Here is a 15,486-nt window from a genome sequence, read left to right as displayed (position 1 = left end):
TCAGGTAACAAAGTCTCAGTCTGTTTTATTTCTAACCCAAATATTGCAAATATACAGAAAATTACCAGTACAAAGTTAAACACATCCAGATTTATTTATACAATGCTAAAGAAATTTGAGTTTTATTTCCATATTGTGGAATTTTATTATGGGGTCTGGCTTTGTTGTATAAATGACATGGGTCATTGAGACTTGACTATATCCCACTTCACATGCAATTTTCTGTCCCAAGAGAACAGAAAACTGGGCTTTTTAGCGCACATGCAGTAATGATCTTAATACTGCTTTACACTTTAGTAGGAAGGCAGTTGTCCCCCAGCTTGGGGAGGAGGCAGGGAAGATATAGAACAAGGAGGGACAACATGCTCAGAAAGGGGACAAGAGACAAGAGAGGGCTGAACAACAGGCACATGGGGACCCTGAGCATTTCTGTGCACGAGGATAAAGAGGGTATGACCAAAACCCTCCTCCCTAGACATCCAAACACACGAGGTGGGCAGAATCATCAGGGAACATTCAAGTCACCTGACCACAAGCTGAGGGCATGCACAGGATGAGAACTGCATTAAAGATTTGGGACATATCAATAAATCATTAACATGTACACTATACAGTTTATACATGTATATATGTACATATATATAAAGGTACAGATTAGTTTGTTATTCTCTATTAGCTTAAGAACGTACTGGTGTGAAAAACTGCATACAGCAAGGTGTTGAAGACAATTTCATATTAATGTTCTGAGTCTTACTGTTATAACCAAGAAATCGACATGCTCCTGCTATTTCAGTTTTCCTCCATGAGGACAAGGCCTGGGCTCTGCTAGGGCAAGACGGTGCTGCCAGAGCTGTTTGAGCTGCGCAACTGGTGGCAGATGGAACAGAAAGTCTGGTACCTGCTGAGTGCCAGTGCTGAAAGTCTGGCCCTCCCTATCACTCCATCATGTAACGAATCCTAAACTTTGGTTTTGTTCAAAAGACACTTAAGTCCACGCTTATTTTCCTGCTTGAGGGAAGGTAGTGGCCAAACTGAAAAGCTGAATCTCTTCCTATTTTTAGCAGTTTCAAGCATCCAGGCTTCGCATGGGATGAGGGGGCTGTACTGATAATGAGCAGGGTGAGCTATAAGCCATTACAGATAGGGGCAGGGCTCTTTAGAGCTCCCCTAAAAGGGAAGAATCTCTCTACCTAGATGATTTGCCTGGAAAATAAAGAAATGACTGAAGCCAGGCCAGCCCTGCCACCTGGCTGGGTGTGGACAACACTGAACTCTGATCTGTATCCTGGTGTGACAAAGGCCATGGGAAAACCAGCAGGAGCTGGAAGTGACTGGCACATTACCAGTCAGAGATGAAAGGCCAGCTTGGGCATGTAGAGGCCGAGGCAGACCTAAGAGTGAGAGATACACACTGGAATGCCTTTTCAGAAGCAGATGGCAAATTCTCAGTTTCAGTTAATCTACTGAATCTCCTGAGCTCAGCCTAGAACTGCCACACCCTCTAAACACTTTATTCTTCTAAGTGGCGTTCCCATTCAGTTAACAGCCTAGCTGTATACATCCCTAGTCTCTCTGGTCTAAGAACCAGAAGCTCCCTCAGGTCCAAGACACCTATCCACAGAGCAGGAATGACGGCAAGTTCTTCACCTGGATTTGCGAGCTCAGACCACTTTGAACAATCTGATATGTCCAATCTAACTAAGATGCTAAATTCTATTGCTGAAACCTCCAGAAATAATCTCTTTTGCTACCATCAAGGCTGGGACTTTACACAATGATATGCTAATGCTTTACTTTCAAAGATGATGCTCATAACCTAACATCAGGAGGACAAATTAGAAATCTTTTCTTTTTAGACGCATCATAGATTTGGGCAGTTTTACTCACTGGCTGAGGGCGTACACCTGTGAGTGCGCAGGCTGATGCAGAAAGCTAACTAGGGAATATGAAGGGCATGAACCAGGCTTGTTAGCAGTCCTCAAACCAACTGAGCCAGGTAGCCAGTCAGGGACAGGAAACCAGGAGAATGGAGAAGGTGACTCAGCATCCTGCACTCTTGAATAGTGACCTTCCATGAGCTGAGGGGCAGTTTTTAAAACGCATATTTAAAATTATCGTTACTTTTGTTTTCAGCCATGAGAAACAGAATAAAATTATCTGTTTACCAAGGGGCACAAAACACTGCTCTGAGAGAAATGTCTCTGCCCTGCAGAATGGCAGGTGGTCTGCGAGCAGGAACCCTCTCCAGGTATGCAGCACGTGCATGCAGAAAAATGACAAGAGTTCGGAAGACAACCAACCAGGATTGCTCGTAACACACTCAGAGACCCTGGGGCAATCTACTCAATTTTTGTACTTCAGCTCCATCTCCTAAAAAAATACGGATTACAACCCCTGCCTTTTTTTTAACCTCGCAAGAATGTCATGAGGTTCAAATGACATAAGGCAAATGAAAGTGCTCTGAAAATTGCTAAATTCTACAGAAATCTTAGGTATCATTATATGCAAAGAACCCTCCTGTTATATGGTTAGAGAAAAATATGAACTTTCCTACATCTTAAAAGTGATCAGAGAATCAACATATATCGGCACACCTAGCCCAGTGAGTACATGCTGGCAGAAAAAGTGTAGGTGTAATTAGGTCTTTTCTGGGCATCAATTTCGCTTTGAGCAGGAGGTAAGGGTGTCTAGGACAACGGCTGACACTTTGCCATTTGTGAGCAGGTTATTCTTTGGAATAATTTTTAATTATTTTTAATTTAAAAACAATGCGAAATGAATGAAAGACTAGTGCTCTCTGGCTCTTACAAGTATTCTTGTCACAAAAAAATACCCTAACTTTATTTCTAACTGAAGCTCCCTGACTTGTTTAATTTTACTGTAGTTTCAAAGTCTCTAAAATTCTCCATCCACTCCCTCCCCCACTTGCCCTGCTGCTGTTACTCCATTCTGGTGAGGAAAGAACTTAGCCATCTGCTCACACGTTCTGACAAAAGTCAATTTGGCACATTTACTTTTTACTGACTTTCTAGCCATAAAATGAACGAGCAGCAAAATGGCCTGTACCAAAGAAAGTCCCAATCATAATTATTGGGAGGAACTGTGACCAGCACAGTACATACCTAAGACCTTGGAAACATACAATAGTACATTCCTGTATAGCAAATATTCGAGCTGTATTAAAACTAGTTATTGAAGCTTTCCATTCCTATATGGCCAACCCAAAATCTACCTCACTACATTCTATAATTTATTTAATTTAAAAAAATGTCAAATGGAAAATTTAAATTCAAAATATGGACTTAATGTATCACACAAAACATCATCTGCGCTGGAAGTGTCAGCTGGTTTTAGGCCAATACGTTACTTGGCAAAGCAGGGAAAAAGGGGTGAGAAAGAGAGGCGAGCCTGGCAATAAAATTCCAATTAAAAAAAAAAAAAGCCTATTAATCTGAAAACATGTCTTCCCGGCTCCATGTACAGCAGCCACCTAAGAGGGATCAAATAAGCAGCCATTATAACGATTCGCCAGTGAGCCAATACAGCAGGTAGAAGGGCACATGGAAGACTGGTGTTCAGTCCTCAGGGACTACACCCTGCATGCCACCAGCAGCTCGAGCAAAGCGATCACTCAGCCTGGGCAGACATCCAGGGCAAGCCTGAACCCTGTCCTTGAGTAAGTCCACTGGCACACATACAAAGCATGGCTTGAAAGATCTCGGAAGAAGGAAGAATTCCTCCTTTAATAGGTGCTAAATCTAGTCAATTCTCTGCTGCTCCCTTTTTCCTGTCCCAAGTTAAAAATATTGTCCTTTGAGTTTTCCTGATTTAGTGTCTTGGAAGCACATGGTTTAGTCACCAAAGGGCAATTAACAAGGGTATTGCCTAATTAAACAGGGAAAAGAAAAATCACTGTGATCTATGGTCCCTGAAAAAAAGAAAGAAAGAAAGAAAGAAAAGTAGGGATCTGTGTGAGGAGCTGGTGTGTGATGTTCTTGGAGCAGGGCTGTCCCCAGACGGGTAAAGATAGCCCAAGTTGTGCCAGTCACTTCAGCCTCTGTGTTTATCTGTGCATCTGCTTTTTGTCACCAGCAGAGCCCAGGGACAGCACCAAGTACTTTGTGAGAGTTGATGCTGGAGCTGGCAGGTGCCCTAGGGCAGGTACCATGCAAAACATGCAAGAGTGGGGCTAGTAAAACGTTCCCTTTAAATTCCATTTCATTTCCCTTAAAAAACAAAACAAAACCAAAAGACCCCATACTTTGCAAAAAGACAGAACTTGAAATAAGAAGTTAAAGAATTAAAAATTTCCCTTCTTCTCAGAGCCAATTGTAAGAGCATTTAGGGTTTTGCGCCCTCGCCCGCCCCCTACATTTCTTTAGTGGAGGTCCTTCTGGCTTTGACGGAAGCAGCAGAAACAGAGCTGGGTCCCTTGCAATGGGAAATTTATTTCCCTAAGTCGGAGCCACAGGGAGTGTTAAGAGGTACTGCGGTTCCATCATCCACGCTCAGTCCCAGGTCCGTTGAGGAGCTATTCCAGGAGGTCCTGAAACAACAGACATAGACCAAAAATTCCCATTTTGAAAGCAATTGCCTCGTATCTGGCTGACTAAGTCTTATAGTCATTAAGTTGCTGCTTCTAGCTTATACCCTCCTTTGCCTCAATTGTATCTTGATCACGAATAGGAGAAGAATCACTTTTTTTTTTCTGTACTTCTGGACCACCCCTCAAGAAGAAATAGTCTCACCTCATCTGAGTCGTCATGATAACCACTTTTATGAGTGTGGGAGGCTGTGTCCAAAGCATCCACGCCATCCACACCGTTGGCCTCTGCATGCTGCTGTAGCACAGAGTACCGATGTACCAGGAACCTGTGGACAGGAAGCTCTGTTATGCCCCACATGGTGAGGAGTGCATTTCTCATAGGACTGTGGATTTTCTGTGTTTTATACACTCACAGAATGAGTCACACATATAGGAAGCATGGCCCATAGTTGGCATATGGAAACTATAAGAGCCGAGAAGATTTAGGCCTGATGTTTTAGGACATCACTTCAACTAGCTGGTTTTTGCCAAGGGCAGACTCAACCATACACCCTTGGCTGACTTTCTGGTTTGAATGCAGCACCTGCGATTGACTTCCACGTTCCTTACCTTCCCCCACAGACATATTTCTTCACAATGAGCACTCCTGCTACAACTGTGACCAGCATCAGTCCCACAGTGGCCAGGATAATCGGAACAGAATTTGACCTGGAATTCTTGATAAAGTAAAACACAAACAAAAAATTTCACGTTTGCATATTCTAGGGCTGAATTCAAAAAGGCCACTCATTCCCTTTATTTTTCTGAACGATCTGAAGTCTTTAGACATTTCATGATGATACTCTTCAACCCCCGAGATGAACCATCTCAGTGTTACCAGAATATTACAACTGGCAGAGGGTCACCAGAACTTCAACTGCCTTGAAGCTGTCAGAATGGTGCAAACTCAGTGGCTTCAATGTCAAAGTTACACTGGAAGCCTTGGAAACCTAGATCAAAAGGTAACTGACTGTTCCCCACTGTAACTATTTATAAGTCTTGGCGCTTTTAAGGGTGGAGCAAGAAGGGGAGAGTACGATAATAATGAGTTGAATGAATCTAGAAAAGGGCCATTACCTGGGAAGCAGCTGTGCCAATGCTATATCGGGCAGGCCATCATATGACATCAAGATTTATTTTTTTACTTAGTTTTTGGTAGATTTTTACAAATAAGCCTTTTCATATCATTGTTTGAGTGTGACCTACCTGCTTCTGGGTGGGAGATAGGGGGTGTGTGTTTTCAATGTATCCAAGAGGAGACGAAGCTGGATTCTGGGACAAGCTGTGTCCCTGTGGACGGGAGTCCTGTGCAATCACACACACAAACACTCTGAGGACAGCCACCAGGAGTGCAGGGCAGGGGTGCAGAGAAAGAGGAACTTGCCCCCTGACAAATACACACACCCACACATTCTTCTCCCACTGCCTTAATCCCACCCCTGGTCAGGTCCTTGTCTTTCAGAAGTTACAGGAGGGACTACAGATTGTCCAACTCTCATTTTACAGATTAGAAAACTGGGGACCACAGTTTATTGACCTAAGTCACACTGCTTGTCCCGTGCTTCTTTATCAAGAAGTTTTCTCTGAACATATCCCTAAATCCCAGCCAGACAGTTCAGTACTGCAAACCTATAATCAACCCCATAACTTGCTTCTAAATCAAAACCAGCCCAATATTACGAAGAACACACTTGGCATGACTGGGCACAGAGATCCACCCTACCTACAGTCCAGTGCGCTTCTCTTCCACATGCGCAAAACTCCAGCCCTTTACAGCCAAACTTCTTCAGTCTTTTTTCTAAATGACCCCGAGCCTCAGAAATTTCCTCAACTCCATGCTTCTAAGCCTTGGAACTTTATGGAATACAATTTTTTCCCCAACAAAAACGTGTTCAGTATGTGAGCTTATAATTGGGTTATGTGACCCCACCTGTCATCCTAACAGTTTCCTTTGACAGAAGTAGTCTGGCCACCCTGTATTACGTAATAAAATTCTGGATGCGTTGACTGACTATTCCTGATAGAATACAAAACCGCGCTTGCGCCTGAACCAGATCTACTTTAACATACCTGCTTTTCTGGATTCAAAAAGTTGCTTGTGCATTTCTTTTTCAAGTCTTTTACTTCTCGAGCTGGATTCACTCCACCTTGGCACCTGTCTCCTGGAATTTTCCGGTACCTGAAAGGCAGATCAAATTTGTTAACAGAATAAAAGGATATATGCCTGGATTCTTGCCTATATCCTGAAAATAAGATTTGAAAAGCTACAGAAAAGCTTCTCATCCTTACACTACCTTTCGGGCCTCGGGGGAGATCCACAGGGAGGTCTGGGGATGTTTTGTGTAGTTTCAGGCCTTGAACAGACCAAGCATCCCTGGCCTCACTGCAGGGACACGCCCGCCTTTCTGCCTTAGGCGACTGTGCCAAAGAACTGTGACCTGGGAAAGCATGTTTACACGTGGTACGAAAATGGGAGGGGGAGTGTTTATCAGGGGAGGGGGCAGTGCGGCTCCTCTAAATCAGTACTGTCTAATATGGTAGCTATTTAATTAAAATTAATTCAGTTCCTCAGTCACTCTAGTGTCAGTAGCCACACAGGGCTCATGGCTACCAGAAGGGACACAGCAGACTATAGGACCTTTCCATCATCACAGAAAGTTCTGTTAGACAGTTATTTTTCTAGAGTGCTCTAAAACCTTGCTCAGATCTCTCTGCAGAGAGGAGCCGCTTTTTAGTCTGAATAATGGTGATTCATCTGTCACAATAAGGGAGAAAAGCCATCTCACCCGTTTGTTATCAGGTGCTCCTCTCTGCCATACAGACAAAACTCTAGGTCGTGGCCCTTCAGCTCTGGCTGTTCCACACACTTGGAGTCATTTTCTGGACGGAAGTAGCCAAAATCACTGCAAGAGTCAACAAATAAAGTATCTTTCAAAGTTGCTTAACGACAGTAAGTGACTAGCAATGAAGATTTTAAGTGGGGCAGTGGATGGTTAATATTCCAGTCTTGAGTTTCTAAAAAGTAGCTCAGAAAGGCTTATTTCATCTATAAAGAAGGTCCATTTAGGAAAACAGACATGGAGGGCTTAGCTGGTGGTGGGAGGTGAGTAGCTTATGGATGGGCCTGGTTAACTCAGGACTCAGTGGCTAGGAGCCCTGAGGCTGGAAGCCCTGCACAGACAGCTCAGGCTCTGGGAAGGGAGTGACTGTGACCCATGCAACTAAGACAGGTAAACAATGGCATCAGAGTCCGATCTAAACTCAGGGACACTTAGCAGTTCTTTTGTTTACCTCCAGGTAACTCATTATTACGTTATCTGGAGGTGTACCAGGGGTATATGCAAACCTTCCCTGCCCTCTCCATTTCTGACCCGCTTAGCTTCTTAGATGGTCCTCGCCTCCAGTGCGCACGCCCTGTCCTGCCCTGCATTCTATCCCATTTCTCCATAGTGCCTCCCATCTGCTCTCCTTTCTCCCATTTCCCCAAAGAAATAACACACGGCCGCCTCTCCAAGCTGACCCTCTTCCTGAGCATCCTTGGCTCCAACCTTCAAACTGCCCCGGGACCTGCTTCACTGCCAGTGTGGGAGGGACCTTCAGGACCACTCACCTGGCGGTTTCTCCTCAGCCAGCATCTCTCCTGTTCCTTCACCGTCCTCTGCCTCACTTGTACTATTTTACTCATTTACTTTTAATTTTGTGTGTTTTGGCTTCAAACCCCTCTGCAACCTTGAAAATGAACATGAGGCCCCAGTAGGGCTCACTAATCATCCATCCAACCCAGGGCGCCCTCCCTGGCCTTGTTAACCTTGACCACCTGTTCCGTGGCACCTGACACACGCCGTGCTCCCACCCACCTCGGCACTGCAAAGCTGCACTTGTCTGTTTCTCTGGTCACTGATGGCTCTTCTCTTTTTTTACCCCATAAATGAAACGGTTCCAAAGGTTCTATAATTCATTCTCTTACTTTGTAACTGTTCTCCCTCTGTGAGCTTAACTATTTGTTCCAACTAAAACTTCCAGGTTTTACCTCTTGAGCTCTAATCCTCCATTTCCAAATACCTGCTAGATATTACACCTAAATCTGTTGACAGAACCTCAAATAGAACGTTCAAAACACATTTTTTCCCTTCATGCCAGCGTCTCCTATTATTTCCTTATGTTTGTCCCTGACACTACCTTCATCACCTAAGTTTCAAGTTTAGCCTGAGCATCCCCCTGCTACTCACTTCGTTATCGTGACTACTGTGACGCCCCCCATGGCCTATCTTCCAGCACACCCTGCTTCTTCTCAGATGCTCATGGTCAAATCCCGCCACTCGTCAGGGCTCAGCTCAAACGCCACCTTCTCACTCAAGCTTCCTTTGACCTGCCTACTTCTAGCGGGGAGTAGCCTTTCCCTTCTCTAAATCCCTGGGGGCACTTACCACCTTCTGTTTTACAACATAATTGCGAGCATCTTACCAGGAGGGTCTAAAACAAACCTTCTGTTTTCATTTTGCACTGCCCTGTGCACAGCAAATATTCAATGAATACTTGGGGAATATATAGATGCTGCTTGTACTTCAAAGTTTTTCTGACAAATATTTAGGTGAGATGGTTGGGAGAACCTAAGATGAAGAAGCCATCACCCCTCCAATAGCAGAGGGAAACTTCCAGTAAAAATTTTAGGTATTCAATCCAAAATTTCAGGGAAAGTACTCTTGCCACTCAAAAGGTCCACATTTCTCAAGCACACGTGGTTCAGCGTACGGGCTCTGGAGCCGAACTCCGGGTTCACATCCCGGCTCCACCACTTCACGGCTGACTGACTGTGGGCAAGTTAATCGCAACCTCTCTGTACCTTCATTTCTTCCCTTTGTGAAATGGAAAAGACAGCAGTACCCGTCTCGTAGGGCTGCTGAGGTTAGGTGTAAATTAGGACAGTGCCCGGTACAGTTAGTGCCCCATAAACTATAGCTGCTACCATTACTTCTATATGATTATCAAATATAACGTGCCTTCCAGGAGTCCAGAGCTCAGTGGTGGAACCAAACCTATACTCGATGATTAAAACACAGTAATGGGGGTTCAGTGGGAGCCGAGGTGAGGGAAACTTGGGAAGGCTTTAAAGAGGTAATATCTGAGCTAAGTATCAAAGGCCAAGTAGGAATCCATCAGGTTTGGGGGTCAAGCAGGGACTGTGGAAAGACTTTCCCGGCAGAGGAAGCAGCACGTGCAATGGCATGGAGTTGGAAGCACAGCATGTCTGGAAAATAGGAGAAGCTCAGAAATTAAGAGCCTAGCCTATGTGCAGTCAAGGGTGGGCAACAGCGCTTAAAGAGTTTCATGGCATCAGTGAGCTCTAGCCATACGGCATCAGCGATCTGAGAGGCATTTTTCCCGTGGAAACAGAGAAGGGAGGACCCCTGGCCATTCCACAGACAGATATAAGCCACACTGGGTCAGACTCAGGTTCCCTAAGACCCATATTCTCTGTCACCTGTGGTTTGAGAGAATATGATGTAGGGGGACATGACTGCTATCTATCTGCCTCTGTTCCAATCCTTTAGGATCCACTTTTACCTTCTGTCAGTATCCATAAGATTAATATCTGTGATGTAAAGGAGTCCCTCTTATTTGCCTCCTTGCTTAGGCTACCTAGGGACTGCCTTGCCCTTGCATAATCAACTAACTCCATACCAGCCACACAACTGATCCTTAAGCCTGGATGGTCCTGAACTCTAGGGAATTCACCTTAATGGCCTCTAAACCTTGGGGAACATATAAGGACCATAAATGTACCGATGTAATCTCATGTCTCAGGATAGAACCACTCTCTCTGCCTTCAGTCCTGCAGGTGACCCAAGATATAGTACCTGCTGAACTCAGGTTGCTGGGCTTTCTGCTAAAGTCCAATGCCCCCTTAGCTCCTGTACCGCTTTCCTTTGTGTTTCTGTCCTATCACCTATTTTTTTCATTCTCCTCCTCCTTATACACCTCTCTCCTTCCTACCACTGCCAAGTCAGAATTTCTGGTTGTTGCTGGTTCTGTCCAATAATTAACTATCTTATATGATAATATTATCTGTCCAATTATCAGCAACTTTGGTTCTCTTTCTCTCTGCCTTAAGTTCCTTAGTAGGCAGCAGCAGTTCTCTGTTCTTGGGGAAGAAGGAGAAGAAAAAGATTTAAATATTTTCGGCTCTATAAGACAACTGTGTTCCCCCTTCTCCAGTACAGGAAAGAGGCTGACAGGGATCTGAGGGATGCTGATACCAAAGGAAGTCTTCCAGGGAGCAGAGGCAGACGGATGGCTGCTTGGTCACAACATAGTCCCGGCCATTCTGACAGACAGATGACTTGCGTAGCCGTAGAAACTGTTCTTTATAACCTAAAATGCAACCATCTCCATAATCTCCAGGGTCTGTGGAGTGAGCCAACCATATGGTATAGTCCTTCTCTTCACCTAAAGGAAAGACAGGTTGTTCGGGAAACTGCATGGCACAGAACCCACCCATGTGATGCGGCTGCCAGGCTACAGGAAGAACAAGGAGAGGAAGACTGGGGGTGTCTGCCTCAATCTATTGCTTCGTTTTGGAATTGCAAACAAAAGTTACATTAGTTGGAGCATACCAGCAAGGAGCATTTCTTCATACCGAAGGGAGATTATTTGCATCTCATTACTCATCTGAGTATTAGGAAAACCCTATTTGTTTCGAAGGGGAAGCTGGGCAGAGGACCTCTAGATTCCTTCTAAACTGAGAGGCTGCTGTCTATTTGTCTTGTGCTCCTGTACCCTTACTCAGCAGGAGCTGTCAATGGTCAGCAATCAGATGTTTTCCGTTAGGACAAGACTTCGATCAGTCAATTTCGCTATGGGTTAGTTTGCTTCATATAAAGGGAAAACATTCTCTTTCTAGACTTTTAACTCTAGTCAACTGGCTGTTAAATGAAGACTTGATAGCAGTCAACCTGGCTTATATCGTATCATCGACTTTTGGAAAAATGACTCAAAGGCTATGACCTAAAGACTGTGGATTAGGTTTTTATCCTTTGGGATATGAAGACCAGCACAGAGCCTGTTAAAGAACAGGTGCTTAACAAATCTTTTAATAACATTAAACTTTAGGGATAACTGTAGAGCTGCCTGCTGAGCGGAAAACTCGTAAGCCAGCTCCTTTACAGCCTATTTGATACATTTAAATAATAATGACTCTCCAGTATTAAATCACGTTTAAAAATTTTGTAGAAAAGTAAGGTCCAAATGAGTGCTTGTGTTTCCTCCAGGAATCACTGAATTAACATTCTGGGGAAATGGACCCATAATACAGTTTAATAATAGTCAGAACCAAAATTCAACTAAAGCGTCTTGAAACCTTGAAACCTTAAGTATCATATTATGCCAACAGGTAACTATGGGTCACATGGTAGTCGCCTCTGCTCCAGTTTTTTATTTTCTCCTCCATATTTTTCAGTACAATGTCAGCATCTTTTGTTCTGGGGCCTGGATTTGCTTGCGATTTTTGCACTGAACATTTAACTCCTTTTCTGAAGCTATTTTCTGGGCTTTTATCATGCCTTCTAGTTTGAAGTCAAAAACTCTGAAAATGGTTAGTGTGGGCTTCATGCCTGCCCAGTAGCCATTCTAGTGACTCCCCTATGACTGACGTTTAAGCCAAAACTCTTGGCATGAAAATTTCTTCATTTATCAACATTTTGATAAGTGACACAATTAATTAGATGCTCTTTGCAACACTCTTTTCTTAAAGTTTCCTCTTTACAGTTCTGCTGTACTCACAGGTGAAAAATCCTGATATATTATGAAATAATTTTAGTCAAACGCAAGCATGCATTATCCTTATAAGCGGAAAAAGTCTCATGTGACAGATTGAACAATGAAAAGCTATACTGAACTGGTCTGTCACACTTGCTTGCAATAATTTCATGAAGCTTAATCTCTGGTATTTCTATATGACAGTTGTAGCCACATGTGGCTGGTCTGAATTGAAATTTACTATAAAGATAAGTGTAACATATACACCAGATTTTGAAGACTTAGAAGAAAAAGAATGTAAAATGTTTCACTGATAATTTTTAATACTGCTTACATTTTTAAATATTTTGGATATGTTAAGATAATTATATTATTAAAATTAATTACACCTCTTCTGCTTTTATAATGTAGTTGATAGAATAATTTAAATTACATATTTGGCCCTCATTTTATTTCTCTTGTCCAAAGAGGGAGCTGCTTTTCTGATACCATTCCATTGCCTGATTACCCACATGGAACATCTCTTAATCCTCTTTCATACGCGTTTTCTTTTTCCAGCGAAAAGATATTAAGCTGAATTGGTTATTTAGGAAAAGAGGCTTATAAGTTTCTGGTAGGAAAGATCAAAGACGACACTCACAGTTCCTTTCAAGGACATCTTTAAAATCGATGGTGTAAGAGACCCACTGGCGAGTCAGGAAAGATTCTGTGAAGCCCCAGATGCTGATGTTCATGGACCTCGCTCCAGGTTCCGAAGCGAGGCCTGTAAAGTAGATGGGCTCCCTGGTGAACACGTAGGTTTGCCAGCACTGACCTTCATCTGTGGAGAACCTGAAGCCCCAAACATCATGACAGGGGATCAACATTTATCAGAGTATCAGGAAACCACTCTGGCTGTCTGATCTCAAACCAGGGAGGAATCCTCATATTTAGGGGATGGCTTACTGACTGACGATTCTATCAATTTTTAATGCCTATTAAACAGGGTAGGGCAAAGGGATCCATTCAGAGAGTATAGAAAAAAATGCCTTTATAAAAATTCTCTCAAAGGAAAGAGAGGGTAGTGATTATGAAAGAATGGGCTTCCAAATAAAAAAAACAGAAATTACTTTATAAAAACTTGTACTTAAAGAGTTATTTCCCATCCAGAGAGCTTAAACACTTCCAAAATCTTTTTGTGGAAAGAATATTTTAAAAAGTGACAGGAAGTGTTACCTAGAGGGAGTGTTTTAATCTGAGTTGCTCTAAATGTAATCCCTTCCAGAATCTTCTTTGCAGTTCTTAAGAATGCACAGATTTGAATCAGGGTCTATAACTGCCCAACAAACTGAAAAACTTCCCACAGTTACCCTCTACGTGGATAGTGTGGGCGGAGCTGAGCTCATGCATACTTAATCACATTGATAGGATGGCTGCTGTGCTCAATGGCCACAATGATGCCTCCGGAATCCAGGATGGTATAATAGTGGGGTCCTTCCAGCATCTTCGTCCAGGAGTAACCCCCATCATGTGAGATGTACACATCCGGGATCATCACTGAGATGGCATCTCCCACACTACCTGCAACACAACCCACCATCTCCTCAGCACAAATCAGCAAGGAAACAGGATTTCCTGCCAAGAGAATAATTTTGAATGATTTTACCCTATTATTTCCCATTATGTCTCCTGTGATGGGGAAAAAAAGGCCACTGAAAATTTGGGAAAGGGGAAAGTCATGCTGCTCTCTCTGATGGGAGTCTATGAAAAACTCAAAGTACCATTATTATGCAAGACATTCTACAAAGGATGGTAAAAGCCACCTATGCTGATTTTCTTACAGGTTTCAAGGCTGTGGCTGAGTTCCAGTGTCGTCAGCTACTTCTTCCTGTTAGGTGGGAGGGAGGGGAGGGCTGCTTACCATGGGCAATGACTATGCCAACGGCATTGGGCTCTGAGAGAGGGGCCATTGGAACGTTTAATTTCTGGGAGATGCTGTAGGAAGCGTGAATATGGAGGCTGCACTGTGAAAAGAAATCAAAGTTTAGATTAAAACCAAAGGTGCAATTTTTTACTGATCCTACAGAGCCTAATAAAGCTTTGAACCTTACCCAGACCTTAGTAGGATCCTCCTTTAAAAAAAAAATGATAAAATACACATACCATAAAATTTACCATCTTAAACATTTTTAAGTGTGCAGTTCAGTAATATCAAGTACATTCACACTGTTGTGCAACCATCTTTCTTCAGAACATTTTCATCCTGCAAAACTGAAACTCTACCCATCACACAGTAACTTCCCATTCCCTGCTCCCCTCAGCCCCTGGCAACCACCATTTTACTTTCTATCTATGAGTAACTACTCCTGGTACCTCATATAAGTGGAACCACAGAGTATTGGACTTTTCGTGACTGGCTTATTTCATTCAGCATAATGTCCTTAGGGTTCGTTCATGTTATAGCACGTATCAGAATTACCTGCCTTTTTAAGATTGAATAATATCCCATTGTATGTATATACCACATTTTGCTTATCCGTTCATCTGTCAGTGGACACCTGGATTGTATCTACTTTTTGTCTCTTGTGAATAATGCTGCTATGAACATGGGTGTGCAAATACTTCTTTGAGGCCCTCTGTTCAATTCTTTGGATATATACCCAACGTGGAATTGCTGGATCATATGGTGGTTCTATATTTACTTTTTTGAGGAATTACCATACTGTTTTCCAGTGGCTGTACCACTTTTCATCCCCACCAACAGTACACGAGGGTTTTAACTTCTTCACATCCTTGCCAACACTTATTATTATTATTTTTTTTATAGCAGCCATCCTATGGGCACGAGGTGATCTCTTGCTGTGGTTTGGATTTGCATTTCCCTAATAATTAGTGATGTAAAGTATTTTTCTCGTGTGCTTAATGGCAATTTGTACATTTTCTTTTAATTTAGGTTTTTTTTGTTGTTGTTGTTGCGTTATAGGCTCAGTGTGATATTCTTGATTCTGAAATGCATTAGTATATTTGGGACAAATTATGCAATTATTTTTTCTAGTGTAATCTGCCTTAATTTATTTTATTCATGCATTACACCAAAGCCTCTGATCAATATTTAAAGCATGATTCCACATAAATAAACTTGATGAATACCTGACATATTTTAGATA

The 15,486-nt window shown here is 42.9% G+C and overlaps 1 protein-coding gene across 1 annotated transcript in view; it reads right to left on the bottom strand.

The window, feature by feature from the left end:
- SORT1 (sortilin 1) overlaps nt 1–15,486 on the bottom strand; it is a 45,249-nt gene continuing 29,763 nt past the window's right edge. Inside the window, exons 13-19 of the mRNA XM_011367855.2 lie at nt 12,981–13,171; nt 10,843–11,032; nt 7,372–7,488; nt 6,656–6,764; nt 5,156–5,262; nt 4,749–4,872; nt 1–4,546 (exon numbers count right to left, since the gene is read on the bottom strand). Coding sequence (XP_011366157.1) covers nt 4,532–4,546; nt 4,749–4,872; nt 5,156–5,262; nt 6,656–6,764; nt 7,372–7,488; nt 10,843–11,032; nt 12,981–13,171 — 853 coding nt within the window. The 3' untranslated portion in view covers nt 1–4,531. The remainder of the gene's footprint in view (nt 4,547–4,748; nt 4,873–5,155; nt 5,263–6,655; nt 6,765–7,371; nt 7,489–10,842; nt 11,033–12,980; nt 13,172–15,486) is intronic.

This window comes from Pteropus vampyrus, unplaced genomic scaffold, assembly GCF_000151845.1.
Source record: "Pteropus vampyrus isolate Shadow unplaced genomic scaffold, Pvam_2.0 Scaffold6, whole genome shotgun sequence".
NCBI lineage: Eukaryota > Metazoa > Chordata > Mammalia > Chiroptera > Pteropodidae > Pteropus > Pteropus vampyrus.
This window is presented reverse-complemented; position numbering and strand designations above follow the sequence as displayed.